This window comes from Somniosus microcephalus, chromosome 33 (assembly GCF_052327205.1).
Source record: "Somniosus microcephalus isolate GS21.2 chromosome 33, FLI_Smic_1.0, whole genome shotgun sequence".
Classification (NCBI taxonomy): domain Eukaryota; kingdom Metazoa; phylum Chordata; class Chondrichthyes; order Squaliformes; family Somniosidae; genus Somniosus; species Somniosus microcephalus.
In genome coordinates this window covers 22,328,562-22,346,827 of record NC_141019.1, presented here as the reverse complement: position 1 = coordinate 22,346,827, position 18,266 = coordinate 22,328,562, and the positions used below count along the sequence as shown (strand labels likewise).

General features: G+C 40.6%; 1 protein-coding gene across 2 annotated transcripts in view; it reads right to left on the bottom strand.

Annotated features, from left to right (window-relative positions):
• LOC147097002 (sodium channel protein type 8 subunit alpha-like) overlaps positions 1-18,266 on the bottom strand; it is a 243,430-nt gene that overhangs the window by 97,004 nt on the left and 128,160 nt on the right. For both annotated transcript variants that reach the window (XM_085972723.1, XM_085972724.1), the window contains 2 exons: positions 10,764-10,905; positions 4,859-5,065 (listed from right to left, as the gene is read on the bottom strand). In XM_085972723.1, coding sequence (XP_085828849.1) covers positions 4,859-5,065; positions 10,764-10,905 — 349 coding nt within the window. The remainder of the gene's footprint in view (positions 1-4,858; positions 5,066-10,763; positions 10,906-18,266) is intronic.

The following is an 18,266-nucleotide window of genomic DNA, read 5'->3' as shown; positions in this document are numbered from 1 at the left end:
TTGCCATGGTAATATTCTGCCACACTGACTCATATTTCTCTTGCCCTGATGGTATATATTCTTTTGACCTGAAACATTGACTCTGTTTCTCTCTCTGCTGCCGTTGAGCGTTTTCCAGCATTTTCTGTTTCTATTTCAGATTTCCAGTATCCGCAGTATTTTGCTTTTATATTCTCTCTCTTGTGGGAAGAGTTTAAAGGTGTTGTTTATTGAAGGATCAACAAGACTGCGCAACCTGAACAGTTTCTGGAGCTACTTCAAATGGGAGGGAATACACTAAAACCATGTATTTAATAGACAAAAGGCAGGCTGCAAGTCTAGTGGTAATTGTGACATTCTGAAAATCATTCCAGTACAATAGCTACTCCTACATTAAACACCAGTATTCATTACATTGCAAGCTTTAAGTAGTTGATGGTTACAGATCCTGGGTTCGGAAAGCTGGGGAAGTGATATACAGTAACGTTTTAACCAGAATCCATAGAGCCTCATTGACTGATAAAGTACTATTCAGACATAGTCCAGAGATGCAAGATTTTCAAAATCTTGATATCATGTGGCATAGTTTGGGCTTGAACCTCGAGCTATTGCCATTCTGTCAATCTAAGAGGAAAAACTGGAGAGACCAACCTCAAAAAAGAACACTACTCCTCATTTAGTCATTAATTTTGACTTCAAGAGAAGGATCATTCATAAATTCATAAGCTGATAAATAAGCCTTCTGTTCTTGCTGACTAAGTGTAGCAACTAAACATGGTCAAGATCATCTTGGTGGTGAAGTTATCTTTTGGCCTCAAAGGCATAGAAACATAGAAGATAGGAGCAGGAGTAGGCCATTCGAGCCTGCTCCGCCATTCAATGAGATCATGGCTGATCATTCAAATTCAGTACCCTGTCCCTGCCTTCTCCCCATTTGATTAAGATGACTTCAACTTTTTGAGGTAGATTAGGGTACTATAATATCTGTATGGAAATTGTCATGGGCATCTTAAAGTGGGATACACAGGCAACCTGCTGAAACGATTATGTTGAAGAGACACTCATTGGTAATGCAGTATGGTTTGCTGCCTGGTTAATAGATGATCTTAGTGCAGACAATAGGTGTGACAATATATGGCAATACCAAATTAACAGAACATATTTGTGGTGAGAAAAGTGTTGGCCCTTTTCCTCCTTATTGTAAAATACTCAGGTACCTTCCTGCACGAGGAGTGTTGTATAAAGGTAAGCCGTTATCATCGGTAACTTTTAGAAAAAGATTGGAATTCTCTTGTTTCATTCAACCCATCCAGCTCACACCATCATTCAGGCTGATGCTCAGGATTTACAGTGACCAGTGTAGGCCAAAAATATCTCGACTAGAAGATTGTGTAGCCGTAAGAACACAGAATGTAAAAGCTTTGTTTTATATCCATAATCGAACAATCCATGCGTTTTCTCCTGCAACTTTTAGACCATGACGTCAACAAACAGATTTTAAAACAAGGTGGGGAAGTAAGGAGAGTATGAGCTCAGAAAGGCAGAGTATAACTGCACCAGAAGAGACAGATACTTTGTACCACCAACTTCTGTGCAGGAGCAAAAGGGTTTATACAAGGGCGGATTCACCAATCGGGCGCTCCTGGCAAGGAGCGGCAGTTGCGGGGAGCGCTGGTCGCTAAGTCACGGCCCAACAAGCCCATGGATTTTCCTTTCATTTAAATGAATGGACGGAAAATCAGGCACTGAGGCCCTGTGATTTCTCAACTACTACTCCCAGTCAATGCCACTCCTTTCCGGGAGCACCCAATTAGGGAATCAGCCTATTAGAGTCATGTGGCTATCCAAAGTAAAACATGTTGCACATTTGAAATGCATCAAATTTGCTGCTAGATACAAGACCATCATAAACATTTGTGACTGTATGGTAAAGGCCAGATCTGATGGCGAAGCTTTACTTCACCTGGTTGTTCCTATTAAATGAAAAAATTCAAAAAAAGGTATTCACTAACCCTAATCTGCTGAAAGTAAGTGCCCAAGAAACTGAGATCATTAACCCAATTCCAAAAAAAGTTGATCTAAGACGATCCAGAGGCAAGCAGGAATTCATGATGGTGAGGAAAGGTTAAGGAAGCTGTGTTTGTTCATTTAGAAAAAGAGAAATCTTTGAAATGACCTGAACTTTTCAAGATTATGAAGGGGAATGACAAAGTTGATCCTGGCAAATTGATCACCATGGTAAAGAGCTCAAATACAAAAGGGACACAAGTTTAAAAAAAAAGGATTTTGAAGTAAGGAAGAAGCAGAAGGAATCTTTTCATCCAAAAGGTTATAGACTTGGGCATTAAACAAAATATTATAAATGGGTTCAAGAGGCAACTGGATGCATTTCTGGACAGAATGATGAAGACAGGTAGACAGGATTGAAATTAATCAAAAGCGGATGAAGTTTGTTGGACTAATTGATCTCCTTTGGACTGGGTTACGATGTATCAATAGCAGGAAACAATGCAAAATATGTTCAAAGCCCTACTTGCTGTAGATCATCTGCTTATAAAAGCGGATTAGCATTCCATACAATTGGTCGTAACACTTGGTTAACTACATGCTAATGTGCTTTTTTTTTTGTTTCCCGTTCTTAACATTTGCAATTGTACTAATGAGTCATTACATTGTTAAAAGGAACTACCAAGCTATAATTACATTTATGAAAACTTTAATCATGCTAAGATTCTGTATGAATTGTTTAATATTGACCCGATTTCTCCAAAACATTGCCAAGCTAGTCCTATTTTGGAAATCAAGGCTCCAAGCAGTTAGGTTATCGCATTATGCATCTGCTGTGCCAGAACAGCAACATATAATTTATAAGCTGCTAAATAATTTTTCCTGCTGCTAAATATTAAAGCCTAGAAAGTATACCTGGCAATATTAGCAGGCAAACGTATTTGTATCACATTCCTCTGTCCACTGTTTTAATGGAAGCGTTAACCCGTTGATTTTAAATGTGTTAAAATCTCTACTAATATAGTAGACAGAAGAACAGCAAACAATATTGTTATGTGCTTTGCTGGCAATATTGGCAACTGTAACTTATAGGCTTAAAAGAGTGCATTCCAATGATTACTTCAGTTAAGAAAGTTTCAGTTAGGACACAGTGCTTCTTTAACATATACCATCAACCTAACTTAAGCTTGTCAAATAAACCAGCAAGGATGGGATGAAATTCCTCCCATTAATAATTTTAGCAAAAAAGTCTGCATAAGTGGAAAATAGAATTAAAGATACAAAATTATAAATTCTAAAACTCTGAAATAAAAACACCAAAAATGCCAAAACCGCGCCGCAGGCTAATCCACATATGCAAGAGAAAGACTTATTGATGCTTTAGTGTGACCCTTCATCAGAATTGGGAGTCAGGCTGGAACATACATAGGAACAGCAGGAGGCCATTCAGCCCTCCAGCCTGCTCCATCATTCAATCAGATAATGGCTAATCTATATCTTAAACTCCATCTACCTGCCCTATTACCATATCCCTTAATACCCTTAACCAACAAAAATCTATTGATCCCGGTCTTGAAAATTTCAACTGACCCAGCATCCACAGCCTTTTTTTTTGAGGGGGGGGGGGGTGGTGGTCAAGAGTTACAGATTTCCATTATCCTTTGTGCAGAAAAATTGATTCCTGAATTTACTCCTAAATGGCTAGCTCTAAAGTTATGCCCCCTTGTTCTTGATTTCCCCATCAGAGGAAATAGTTTTTCTCCATTTACCCTATCAAATCCCTTAAACACCTCGATCAGATCACCCCTCAACCGTCTAAACTCAAGGGAATACAAACCAAATTTATGCAACCCGTCCTCATACTTTAACCCTTTAAGCCCTGGAATCGTTCTGTTGAACCTGCGCTGTACCCCATCCATACTCAATATGTCTTTACTGAGAGCGGTGCCCAAAACGGAATGCAATGCCCCAGATGGGATCTGACCGAGGCTCTATACAACTTCCACTTTGTATTCCAACTCTGGAGATAAAAGCCAACATTCCAAAAGTCCTTTTGATTACATTTTATACCTGTGCGCTAGCTTTTAGTGATTTGTGTACATAGACAACTAAATCCTCTTGCTCCTCCACAGATCCTACTTTCTCATTAAGAAAATATTCTGATCTGTCTTTCTCAGATCCCAAGTGGACGACCTCACACTCCCTCACATTGAAGGCCATCTGCCACTGTTTGGCAAAAACAAAGAGGGCAGCCAGGTTCTTCAGTAACATCCAGATTTCCTTAATAAATAGTACCAGAAGGTAATTTGCGATTTAACAAATATCCCAGATCAAAGTGTACAACTCACCACTTGTCTAGAGCTAGTTTTATTAAAGGCATTAGCGCATTAAATTCTCCTCCCCTTCCCTCGTTTTTGAATCAGTCCTTTATTAGGAATGTACCAGACTGGAAAAAATACCAGACTGAGCTGGCCCAGTGAAACAATTATGACAGGAGCCAAACCTGCATTCTTTTGATATCCACTGTGGCACTAACCAAACAGACACATTACACACGAGGCCACATGTCCCACTATATTGGGCTTCTTCATTTCTGATACAAATTATGAATGTTCTGTTGGCAGCGGATATGCTGGTTTCTGATTGAAATGGAATAATAAGAAATCACTGACTGCAACAAACCACTTGCTCTAACTGTGGGGGAACAATGGCACTGGTCATAGTGGCATTGTAAATCCATTTGGAAAGAACGCATTTGCCATGTTGCTATGGATACCGACCAGAGTAATTCTTTCTTTTAAGGTTTGACCTCAAATACCTCATGTCTGTCCTATTCTGACACCACCCTTGTATGAAGATTTAAGTCACAAACCAGAGCATCCTCTTGCTGTTTCTTCAGCTGTTCCAGCATCTGCTTAAATTCCTGTTCTTTCTGCTCCGCTTCCTCCAGGGTAGCTTGGTTTTGTTCCTCATAGGCCATGGCGACAACAGCCAGAATCAGGTTCACCAGGTAAAAAGACCCCACAAAGATGACGAGAACGAAAAAGATCATGTACGTTTTCCCCGCTGCTCTTAATGTCTGCAAAAGACACAATTTGTTTTTACTTAACCTTTATAGAACATAGTTTGGGTAATATAGCCATCAAACATGTTAATTTACAGTGATACCCATCTACCAGCTTTACCGTTATCTCATATGCCAGATATAAAAACTCACTGTCAATAACATTTTTATAGCAACCTCATCACATCTCAATAACAGTTCAAAGCGCTTCATATTCAGTTAATTATTTATGTAGGCAAATGTAGCAGCTATTCTGTATCCACCAAGATCCCACAAACAGCAACGAGATAAAAGACCAGCAAATCTGTTTTTGATAGTGTCGGTTGAGGGAGGAATATTGGCCGAGACATTGGGAGAACTCACCTCCTCTTTGAATAGTGCCGTGGGATCTTTTACGTCCACCTGAACAGACAGGGCCTTAGTTTAACATCTCATCTGAAGGGTAACACCTCTGAAAATGCTGCACTCCCTCAGTACTGCACTGGGGTGTCAGCCTATATTAGGTGCTAAAATCCTGGAGTTGGTGCTGTGTGGGTGCACATAGCATGTCACTAAATAAAGTTGCAACTATAGGAGAAATTCTGCAAATTGATTTTAATGGGCAGAAAATATTGCGGGGCACACTGACCTCTGATACGAGTTCCCTTCACATGAAACTGGGAGCACAAAACCGGTGGGGCGAGTGCCAGAGGTCATTGGCCAGGATCAAAATGACTTGGATTTTCAGGTTCACTAAGTTTAACTATCCATAGTCAATACCACACAGTATTGCTAGCACTAGCCATATACCAGGTATTGGCCTACACTTCATATCACATATACTGATTATATGCTCTCAAAAATGTTTGCCAGTTTCTTAAACACTTCTGGTGAGACGTATTGAAAACTTGAGTTCAATTGCTCAAATTAAATGGGTTAATCCTTGGTTAAAATAGGAACAAAGGCATTTTATACAAATGTGTTAATTCCTTTAAAAAGCTAGACAAATATCTGGGTGGGAATAGAACTGGAGGTTATAAGGGATAGGTCGGAGACTATCGAATGCTTCATGCAACTTGATGGCTTCTGTGCTTTTGGGTCAGGGTGTCGTCTGTGAAGTGCAGCAACCTATGGTTGAATAGTGAAAAAGTGTGTTGATGGATGAATATTCTACAATTTTGCTCAATTATCTTTGGGAATCAGGAAATATTCAAGTAGAACGTTTCCTCTGGTGGGTCTACTTAATTTCCTGGAAATTAAATAGACCCACCATAGAGTACATTTCACCTGGACTGTGGAAGGAATGGGCTCAATGGGTTGAATGACCTTTTCTTAGTCTAATTTCCTTGGGGAAAGATTTCCTCTGTGTGTCATGTGTAACAAAATTGTAAACCCATTCTTCATCCATTACACATAGTGACATGAATCAGTCATTCATTCGTGAAAGACAGACTTATGAAATAATACTGAGTGGCCTACGGGTGGCGCTGTCCAGGGAGAGTATAAATACTCGGGCACGGGCCCAGTTTGCGCAGGACATTCTTAACAGGAACTAGTGAAGGACACAACTAGACCTCCATGTTGTAAAACAGTTGATTAAAGCTTTGTTTAACGCTTAGACCAAGTGCCTAGTAGTTTTCTTACGTCACACAGCAAATCTCCCTGTATTCTTTATGCACATGTTTAAGATTTTGCTCCGAATATTGAAACTATGGAAATGGTCCCCTTAAGTTGGTAATTAACCTGGAAGTCCTGTTTCATTGTTTGCCACATCAGACCAATGAACAGACTGGTTTCAGAACTCTTGCAAATTATGGGTAAGCAGTTATCAACTGTTTTTTCCAAATCATATTTTTGTCCTATCGATCTTGAAATGGTCCCCCATATGTTTTCATTTCTCTGTAGATTTTCTGTGAAATTTTCCAATTTCCCAGGTCTGTTTGAACACAGGCTCTGCAGCTGGCCAAGGACCATGGAAGGAAAGTAGCAGCAGATTGGTAGAGTGCTGCAGGAGCAGGTTGAGAGTCAGGATTGCTGCCAGGAACGGAACTGCTATTTTAGACACAGTTGGCCAATGGATGTTTCGCATAAGGAGCCAAGTGCCAGAAATGAACAATTCCAATAACACTTTAACAAGTAAAAATCAAGTTAGTATTCACAGCTGCAGTATTTATCTCCCCCCCGCCGCCCCCCCCCCCCAGCAAAAAAAAGTGTCTCCTTCCCAATTCTCTCCCTTCCATACAATCTCCTGAATGTCTTGGCTTTTTGCTGGTTTCATGAACAGCCTCCAGTCAAGTGGCCATTATTCACCCATGAGCCCAGACAGAGTACCAGCAGGCGATTAAATCACAGGGGGCATCACAGCCAAGCCTGACCCTGTCCTTGCCCAATGCTCTCTCACACACTTCCAGCCGGGGTTGCTACAGGCCGATCAGGAGCGACAACTCTGGCTGATGTTTCCTTTCCCTGGTCAAGTGGCATGAAGGTCAATTGTAGCATCCCAATTGCTAGCCTAGCTGAGATCAGTTGATTCATAATTCCAGCAAAGGCTTGAAAGTTGGTCCGTTTGTTTTTAATAAAGAGAAAGCTGTGAGTGCAAGCTTCGGCCAGGATGAGAAGCAGCATGCAGGAGGGTAGTTAGGAGTTATTTTGATGAAGTCAAGGAATACATTACAACAGTGACTACACTTCAAAATTACTTCATTGGATGTAAAGCGCTTTGGGATGTCCGGTGGTTGTGAAAGGCGCTATATAAATGCAAGTCTTTCTTTCTTACAACTCACTAATGTGGGGAAGCATAGAATTTAGATATTATTACATGAGGACAAGTTATACTGATTGAATTAAAGTGAGTCTGGTCATAACGGTCACTCTCTATGTTCACTGTTCTTTTTATCCTGATGAGTCTTTGTATGATCATCACTGGAGAGTAAGTGTCCAAGTTCCCCAATGGTCAAATGAGACCTTGTGCCTACACCAGTCTCATTTGCTCTTCAGTCCAAATGTCAAACTTAGTTGCATATTTTCTCCTGGCATTGAAACCTGTGAATAAACAGTGGGACCGCCAATAGATAGTGTAAAGAACTTTTTTTTAAACATTACAATAGAATACTCAATTTAAATCCAGTCCTGATACATATGATGGAGTTTTAAAATGGTTGACTGGAATGTCTACAAACATAGGCGGATATTACACTCTGCTGATCTAGCATTGGAAATATGGAAGCTCTTAAAATAGTCTTTTTATTTTTAACTGTATTGATTTGCATGAGGTAATTAAAACATTTTAGAACTTCTGAACTCTGATTCAACAATGATTTATGGCAGAGAATGCCACATTCTAACTATACTCTACGTAAAGAATGTTTTTCTGACCTCTGCTTTCATTCGTTTGGTGATTATCTGAAATTTGTCCCCTCAAACATTGCTGTTTGTGGGAGCTTGCTGTGCGCAAATTGGCTGCCGTGTTTCCCACATTACAACAGTGACTGCACTTCAAAAGTACTTAATTGGCTGTATAGCGCTTTGAGACGTCCGGTGGTTGTGAAAGGCGCTATGTAAATGCAAGTCTTTCTTTCTTATTACTGTCTCACTAACCAGTGGAAACAATCGATCACCATTCATAATCCTTCATCATTTTGAAGAGCTCACTTAAATCATCACTTCATATTTTCAGCTTGAGTGATAAAAGCCCCAACTTCTCTTAAATTTCTCTTCATAACAGTAATCCCTCATTCCTAGTAACAGCCTAGTGAGTCTACATTGCACCTTTCCCATTGCTTTTATTTCCTCCTTATAATGGAGTGCCTAAAACTGCACAAAATATTCCAAGCTGCAGCCAAACTATAGTTTCCACCTTTCTCTGCATCTACCCACTCTTCTACCAGTCTATGTCCTCCTGCAATCTCTTGCATTCTTCCTCACAGTTTGCATGTCCTCTAATTTGCTGTCATTAGCAAACTTTGCTATAATTCTTTTCATGTCTATGTCTAAATCATGTATATAAACAGAAAACATGAGAGGTCCCAACACAGATCTTAGGGCACACCGTTACCCACGTTCTACCAATCTGAAAAAACATCTATTTACTGCCTGCTATCTGTCCCCCAGACATCTCTCTATCCATGTGGCTATATGTCCTTTTATAACCATATCCCTCAATCTTCATATGGAGTCTCTTATTTAGCACTTTATCAAATGCTTCATGAAATTCCATATATAGAACATCAATTGTGTTCATTTTATGAATACACTCTCCAAAATACAATTAAATTAACCAAGCACGAACTGCCCTTTGCAAATCCATGCTGACTGACCCTGATTAGTCCAGCCATTTTTAAATGTTCATAATTTCATCCCATACTGTATTGGGGACCTAAACGTTTATTCACAATTGAGACAAGACTAACTTGTCTATAAATTTCATGGCTTATCCCTTTCACTTTTTTTTTTGAAATGAGTGTACCATCTGCCACCTTCTAGTCCTTTGGCAGAATTCCCATTTCCAAAGATATTTGGAAAATTGTGGGGAGTGCCTTGCTATCTCCTCACTAGAAAAGTTACTCAGATGCTGATATTTTTTTACTCTTCTTCCCATTAACTTTTTTCAATACCATTTCCTTTTGAATAATCATCTCCAGTGGAAGCTCTTCCACATTCTTTATCTATTTGGGAATTCCCATATTTCTCCCTTCGCCCTACTATTGGTGGTCATCCTTTAGCTGCCTAGGCCTCATGTTCTGAAATTCCCTCCCTAAACACCTCCATTGCTATACATCCCAGTCCTTTTAAAAGATCCTCCTTAAAATGCAACCTCTGACCGTCACCTCTCCGAATAGCTCCTTCTTTCCATTTTTTTATTATGCCTTTGTGAAGCGCTTTGGGCATTGTTCTACATTAAAGGCACGATAAAAAATCAAGTTGCTGTTGGATGCAGCAAAGCATTTCCCAAACCTCTATTAATAAGATTTATAAAATGTACCAACATCACCAAAATGGTAGCACAAGATAAAATAACGTCAAAAATGGTAGTATTGAGTGTTGAAATCTAAAATGCAAGAGTCAAATTCTGAAATGTGCTTGGTGTAACACATAAAAGAGCATAAAGGAAGGGCAGGGTTTTAAAAAATACATATATTAAAGATAACAGTATTGAGTAACCTCTGATTGGGTGCAGGATGCTGATAAATTTGATGTAGTGATAGCAAAAGAGCAAAGAAATTGCAGAGAGCATGAACACTGGATGAGAGAGAGAAGGGTGGGCACAGAGAAGAATAAGCCATTAAAAACACTTAAACCATGATTCGCTCCTACCAAGTTAGTTATTTTCTTCAGATTTTTTTTCTGTAATACATTTATTAGGAGAAATACTTTATTCAGAAAATATCCTCCCATACCCAACACACTATCCTGTTGCAAAAAGTGTCAAAGCGTGTTGCATCGAGATAATACGAACTGATCTTAGTGAAAGAAATGCAATACCAAAATTGAAATTGTCTAACCTTGAACATGAACTACATTTACGATGTGGTCGAATGACCATATCACTGTGTATTTAGGCCACATCCCAAACATGAACCTTGTCCCCAAGAAAAAATTATTAGCTTGCCTACTACAGACTATGCAGCAAACTCAAACTGATATTTTGCTTTAAAAAGGTGCAGCCTATATGTGAGCTAACAAGACATTTGAACACCTAAACATACTTACAAGAATAAAATGCCTCCTCACTTACCAGTTGGTACAAATTTTCCCAGAAATCCTGCGTCATGAGTCGAAACAAGGCCAGAAAGGCCCAGCCAAATGTATCGAAGCTGGTGTACCCATAGTTAGGATTTCTTCCTGCTTTCATGCACATGTATCCTTCCGGACATTGGCTGAAATAAAAGTAACAGGTTGAGTATGGTATTTAGTTTCCATAACTGTACATTGTGAAAGTCTACATTTTGTATTAATACAAATCTACATTTTTTTCTTCAGGGGGACCTTTATCTTAAAATTCCTGAATATAGCTATCGTGAAATAGTTGGGACTCTGATTTCAAGTAACATGGGGTGCAATTTTTTTCATTAATTAGTCCCCTTTTTGTATCATACACCAAGTTGGAGTGTAATAACTCATGTCAGGATCTCTGCCAATGCAGCTCTCAAGTCAAGCGTCAGGAGGTACAGAAGTCCAACCCAGGGTGGGGAGCTTACCCAGTGATTTACTCCCCCTTCTGCCGGGAACCATCTTATCTCATTGGAAAGGGTGAAAGGTAACTTGTGCTGATATTAAAACATTGAAGATTTTTTGTGCAATAAAATTATAATTGCATTCTTTACAAATGGGTTTTTGACTTTGTCAAAGAGAGTCTTCCCCTACAGCAAGGGACAAATGTAGGTTTGATCCCTGATCTGTTTACTTCCAAGTCAAGCTTAGTAGAGGATATTGTGTCTCTGAGGGAGAGAAAAGTCAGAGGGGAGATTTATGCCTGGGGACTCCCTTGTGTATCCTGATGGCAAGCTACAGAGTGGCATTGGGAAAATGTTGGAGTCCATTATTAAGGAAGCAGTAGCAGGACATTTAGAAAATCATAACAGTCAATCAGAGTCAGCATGGTTTTATGAAAGGGAAATCATGTTTGACAAATTTGCTGGAGTTCTTTGAGGATGTAACGAGTAGGGTGGATAAAGGGGAACCAGTGGATGTGGTGTATTTGGATTTCCAGAAGGCATTCGATAAAGTGCCACATAAAAGGTTACTGCACAAGATAAGAACTCACAGGGTTGGGGGTAATATATTAACATGAATAGAGGATTGGCTAACTAACAGAAAACAGAATGTCGGGATAAATGGGTCATTTTCCGGTTGGCAAACGGTAACTAGTGGGGTGCCACGGGGATCAGTGCTGGGGCCTCAACTATTTACAATCTACATTAATGACTTGGATGAAGGGACCGAGTGTAATGTAGCCAAATTTGCTGATGATACAAAGATAGGTGGGAAAGCAAATTGTGAAGAGGACACAAAGAATCTGCAAAGGGATATAGACAGGCTAAGTGAGTGGGCAAACATTTGGCAGATGGAGTATAATGTGGGAAAGTGTGAGGTTATCCACTTTGGTGATAAAAAAAACAAAATTATTTAAATAGAGAGAGATTACAAAATGCTGCAGTACAGAGGGACCTGGGGGTCCTTGTGCATGAAACACAAAAAGTGAGCATGCAGGTACAGCAAGTAATCAGGAAGACAAATGGAATGTTGGCCTTTATTGCAAGGGGGTTGGAGTATAAAAGCTGGGAAGTCCTGCTTCAACTGTACAGGGTATTGGTGAGACCACACCTGGAGTACTGCGTACAGTTTTGGTCTCCTTATTTAAGGAGGGATATACTTGCATTGGAGGCAGTTCAGAGAAGGTTCACGAGGTTGATTCCTGAGATGAAGGGGTTGACTTATGAAGAAAGGTTGAGCAGGTTGGGCCTATACTCATTGGAGTTTAGAAGAATGAGAGGTGATCTTATTGAAACATATAAGATACTGAGGGGGCTCGACAAGGTAGAAGCAGAGAAGATATTTCCCCTCACGGGGGGATCTAGAACTCGGGGGCACAGTTTCAGAATAAAAGGTCGCCCATTTAAAACTCAGATGAGAAGGAATTTCTTCTGAGGGTCATAAATCTGCGGAATTCTCTGCCCCAGAGAGCTGTGGAAGCAGACAGATTTTTGAACAAAAAGGGAGTGATGGGTTATGGGGAGCGGGCAGGGAAATGGAGCTGAGCCCAAGATCAGATCAGCCATGATCTCATTAAATGGCGGCGCAGGCTCGAGGGGCCAAATGGCCTACTCCTGCTCCTATTTCTTATGTTCTTATTCTGGGTTCCGGACAACTTGGTAGTTCAGATAGCTGAACCATAAAAAACAAATATGAGAGAGGTGGCTTGCAAAAGAAATAAGTATTAAAAATGAACTATAAATAAAAGAAAGGGTGAAAGATCATTAGCATGCTATTGCTGCTGTGTTACCATAAGGATAAGAGTCACAGTAACAAAATGAAACGGCACAAACTTTCAGCAACTTTTTCATTGATTATGTTCTAAAGTGTTTATCTTCATATGAAACCGCTTTAAAACTTTTCCCTTTGATAATAAAAGCATTTACAGTGGACTTGTGCAAACAGCTTGACGCTTTCCATTAGACTGTTTCTTTAACTTCTTTTGTGACAGGAAATTATTAGTGACAAGTCTAACACTTTAAATAGGGAATAACATCATCAGGGCTGCTTTCAAAGTCAGTCTTAAAAAGCACTTTAGTTTCACAACAGTTAATGTTCTATATTCCACACAGAATCTAACTCTATAAGCAGGAAAATAGTTATCATAACTGGGAGCGCTCAAAAGGTTTTTTTTTGATGCATGTTTCATTTACATCTACATTTCTATAGATGAATTTGTGGTTAAGCAAGCTTACTGCCATCAGGAAAATGACTTTTTCCAGTCTAGGATATTGGCTGGCACCTATGGTTGTCACCAAAGTTTTTCATAATCAATGGAGTCAGTAACAGACCGTGAAAGATTGCAGAGTGAGCAGGTGGAAGACAGTGGCTATGGTCTCAAGACATGGTTGATGATTCCTCTATTGAATGCTGGAAATACTTCTAATCACAGATCTACCTGAATGCTTATGGAAGTAGTCAACATGCTGAAGATGTGCTTCCAATGTCTCAACAGCTTAGTCAGGGTGCTCGTCAATGCAATTGTGAGATCAGCATATTGTTTGCACAATATTGTCATTCAGCATTACACCACAGTGAACCTTCCAATGACAGATTATGCACCTTAAGCGTATGGACAAAAAGAACCTGGTGTGACAGAACCACCAGAGGATTACGGACAATTGTATATAATTCCTTTTACAGCAATGTCGTACAGCTGGGGACTGCACCTTTAATGTATCTGTTAACTGTACTGGGGCTTCTTTCCTGTACTCCGCGTGATGACGTTATGCCGTCCGTCACGTGATCTCTCAACGGCGGGAAGACCGTGATGACGTTATGACGTCAGAGCTCGGAACCTTCTAGCAGTAGAGCTCGGAACCTTTTAGCAGTTGAGCTCGGAACCTGCTAGCAGTTTTCCAGAGAGGCTTTCAAGCAGACCAGACCTATTTGCATTGTATCCTACAGTTTCCTGTACAGCTTCGTTTGTTCATTAAATTTTATTGTTTTTGATTTTCTGAGTCGATCTCAATTCTTCGGCTAGGAACCCCAGTTCCTACACTGGTAATATAAGTCATGCAAGATCCAGAGAACTAAAAGCCAATTTAATCTGGGTACACCTCTCACAGTAAAACAACTATGCCTGGCCCCTTGCATGGCACCAAAACTCTTTGGGAAAGCAGAAAGGTGAATGACAATTAAAATACCTAAAGATACCATTCTATCTACTCATGGTATTCAACATGTACAAGATGATTCCCCGATGCTGCAAGACCTTTTCCAAGTTTCTTTACAGAACACCACTATGGAACATTTCACAATCTGACACCCTTATACAGAAATAGCTTTCCTTAAAATTACTGGCTGTGCAAATCACAACACAAGGTAAGGATAGTGTGAAAGTACATTTTAAGGTGTCAGTGTTTGTGAGCAAAGGAAAATTAATCAGTGAATTAATTTGCCATATATAGGCCCGGCAACTGCACCCTCGTTGCTCAGTTGCCAACCCTTGTTGTATTATGTTGTTGGTAGAAGGTTGGCTGGTAAGGGATAGGATGCCGGAATACCCTCAAGGTGTGTTTATGAACTGTGGTCCATAATTTTCCTCCTGGTGTGGAAACGGAGATATTAGCCAGCATTTCCTACATTTTAGATAGAAAAGTTTCAAAATGGCGCGAATGTGCCATTTTCCTCATGTTGTGCATATTTTTCAAATCTGCTGGCATTATCAGCTGTGACCTGCACCTCGAATAATCTTCTCTTCGTATCTGTTAGGATTTAAAAGGCATTTTATCAACTTAAAATGCTCGTCTGTTCAGCAATGCAGTGTATTGAAGTTCCAACAAAGACTTTGCTAATCCTGATCCCAATTTGATCTCCACTGTCAACCAGATTCCAGCCCAACTTGCAGTGGCACTTTCAACGAAGAGCCTAAACAAAACCCAAATGCAGTCACATTCCGTGACCCCGACCCAACCACCAGAGGCAGCTGGCATACTGGAATGAGTGAGGTTACAGCAGTTAAAAAATCAGCCAGTATTAATATGGAAAGAGTAGCAGCCATATAAAGAATCTTCTTACAGGTATGAATGAGGAAAAAAACCACACTCACTTAAAGGTTTGTTTTAAAAAAGATTAGAAATTCAAACAAAATGTTTCATCCTCCCTTTATGGCCAGCCTATTCATACCAACAGTGGTTGACGTTTTTGTTTTAACTTCATTTGTTTCAGCATGTCTGCTGTCTCCAAAAGCTGAACAAAAGACTTGCATTTATATATCACCTTCTCAGATGTCTCAAATATCCCAAAACACTTGACAGTGAAGTACTTTGAAATCGAAAGATCGCTGCCATGTAAGTAAATGTGGCAGCCATTCTGCACACAGCAAGTTCCCACAAACACCAATGAGATTATGAGCCATTCATTTTTTTATGGTGTTGATTGAGGGAGGAATATTGGTCCGAACACCAACAGGATTCCCTGCTCTTCTTCAAATCATGTGTGGGATCTTTAACTTCAACCTGAAACACCAGAACAGGCAGATGATCTCAGTTTAAAGTTGCATCTAAAGGATGGCAACTCCACTTAATGCAGCACTACCTCATTGCACTGAATGGTCAGCCTATATCATGAGCTCAAGCCCACAAGAATGCTGCCAATGGAGCCAAGCTAACATGAAGTTAGGTCTAGCTGACAACAGGAGTTAGGTCAAATTCTTGAATGTCCGCAAGGGTCAGGCTATCAGAGAGAATGAGAGAAAAGTGAAACTTCTTTTATTCGACCAATCTGAGGAATTCTCCATATTTGTACATGGATCAGCCTTCAACAACGATGGGGCAAAGGGATGAGGTGGGGGAATGAACAAGAAGCCAGAGTGAGAGGAATGCAGAACTGTGGCAAGGTGGGGGGGGGGGGGGGCAGGGGAGCGGTGGGTGGTGGTATATAGGGCTGGAGAAAGTTAGAGATAGAGAGGGATGAGGCCATGAAGGGATTTAAACACTAGGATAAATATTTTAAATTGGATGCATTGGGAGACTAGAAGCCAATGTAGGTCAGCAAGCACAGGGATCATGGGTGAGCGGGATTTGGTGCAGGGTAGAATACAGACAACAGCGTTTTAAATGAGCTGAAGTTCATTGAGGGTGGAAGATGGAAGGCTAGCCAGGAGAGCACAGGAATAATCGAGTGAATTATGACCTGATCAGAGAGAGCCAGCATGGATTTGTAAAGGGTAAGTCATGTTTGACTAACCAGTTAAACTTTGAGGCGGTAACTAAAGTGGTAGATAAGGGAATGTCTATGGAGGTTATTTCTATTGATTCCCAGAAGACATTCGATAAGGTTCCACACAAGAGACGGTTAGCAAAAATAAAAACGCATGGAATTGGAGGGAGGCAATGTATGGACATGGATAGGGAATAGGTTAGGAGGTAGGAGACGGAAAGTAGGAATAATGGGTATCTACTCCAATTGGCAGGATGTGACTAGTGGTGTCCCCCAGGGATCTGCACCGGAGCCTCAGCTTTCCACTATATTTATCAATGACTTAGATGAAGGAATAGCAAGCTGTATTTCCAAGTTTGCTGACGACACCATGTTAGGTGGCACAGTAAATAGCGTAGATGGGAGCAAAATGTTGCAAGGAACATTGATAGATTAAGTGAGTGGGCAAAACTGTGGCAGACGGACATCAATGTGGGGGAGTGCAAGGTTATCTACTTTGGACCCAAGATAGATAGATCAGAGTATATTCTAAATATAGAAGCTAGGAACAGTGAAGGAGCAGAGATTTAAGGGTCCATATACAGGAATCACAAAAAAAAAGTGGACATATACAAAAAATGATTTTAAAGGCTAATGGAACGTTTGCATTCCAGGCCCCTTGAGATGAAAGCTAAGAGGTGAAAGTTATGTTAGTTGTATAAAGCTCTGGTTAGACCACATCTGGAGCACTGCATTCAGTTCTGGGCACCGTCCCACAGGAAGGACATACTGGCCTTAGAGGGGGTGCAGCACAGATTCACTAGAATGACACCGGGGCTAAAAGGGTTAAATTATGAGGAGATGTTACATAGACAAGGTTTGTATTCCCTTGAGTACAGAAGATTAAGGAGTGATCTAATTGAGCTGTTTAAGATGATTAAAGGATTTGATTGGGAAGATAGAGAGAAACAATTTCCTCTGGTGGGGGGAGTTCAGAACAAGGGGCTATAACCTTAAATTTAGAGCCAGGCCGCTCAGGGGTGATGTCAGGAAGCACTTCTTCACAAAGGATAGTGAAAATTTCAAACTCCCTCACCCAAAAAGATGTTGAGGCTGGGGGTTAATTGAAAATGTCAAAACTGAGATTGATAGATTTTTGTTAGGCAAGGGTATTAAGGGTTATGGAAGCAAGGCGGGTAGATGGAGTTAAGATACAGATCAGTCATGATCTAATTGAATGGCGGAACAGGCTCAAGTGGCTGAATGGCCTACTGCTGTTTCTAGGATGCCTAGAAGTCAGAAAACTAGAGGGCACAAAAGGCAGGAGGAGGCTGCAGAGGTAGGGTGGGGTGAAGCTGTGGAGGGGTTTGAAGATGAGGAAAAGGATTTTAACTTCAAATGTGTTGAGGCACAGGGAGCGTGCATATCAACCATGAGAGAGGTGAAAGGTAAATGGGACTCAGTGCAAGACAGCATACAGACAACAGAAATTTGATCAAATTGGAGTTTATGGAGGGTAGGAGTGAGAGGTTGGCAAGGAGGACATTGGAGAAATAGGGCTGGATTTTATCAATGGAGGTGAGTAGGAGGCAGGACTCTCACTTTTGGGGTTGTAGTCCCGCCTCCATCGAGTTGTGGCCAACCCACGCTATTTTCACTTGATTGACCTTGTTGACCCGCCCAGCGGGCTCAGCAGGCCAATTAAGGGCCACCCGGCAACAGGTGACGTCACAAATTGACATTTCATCTGTCAGGAGCTTTTGACAGATGAAATATCAGCGTTTGACAGCTGTTTGAAGCTGCCAAACACTGACAATCTGTACACTAAGTTAATTCCTTCCTC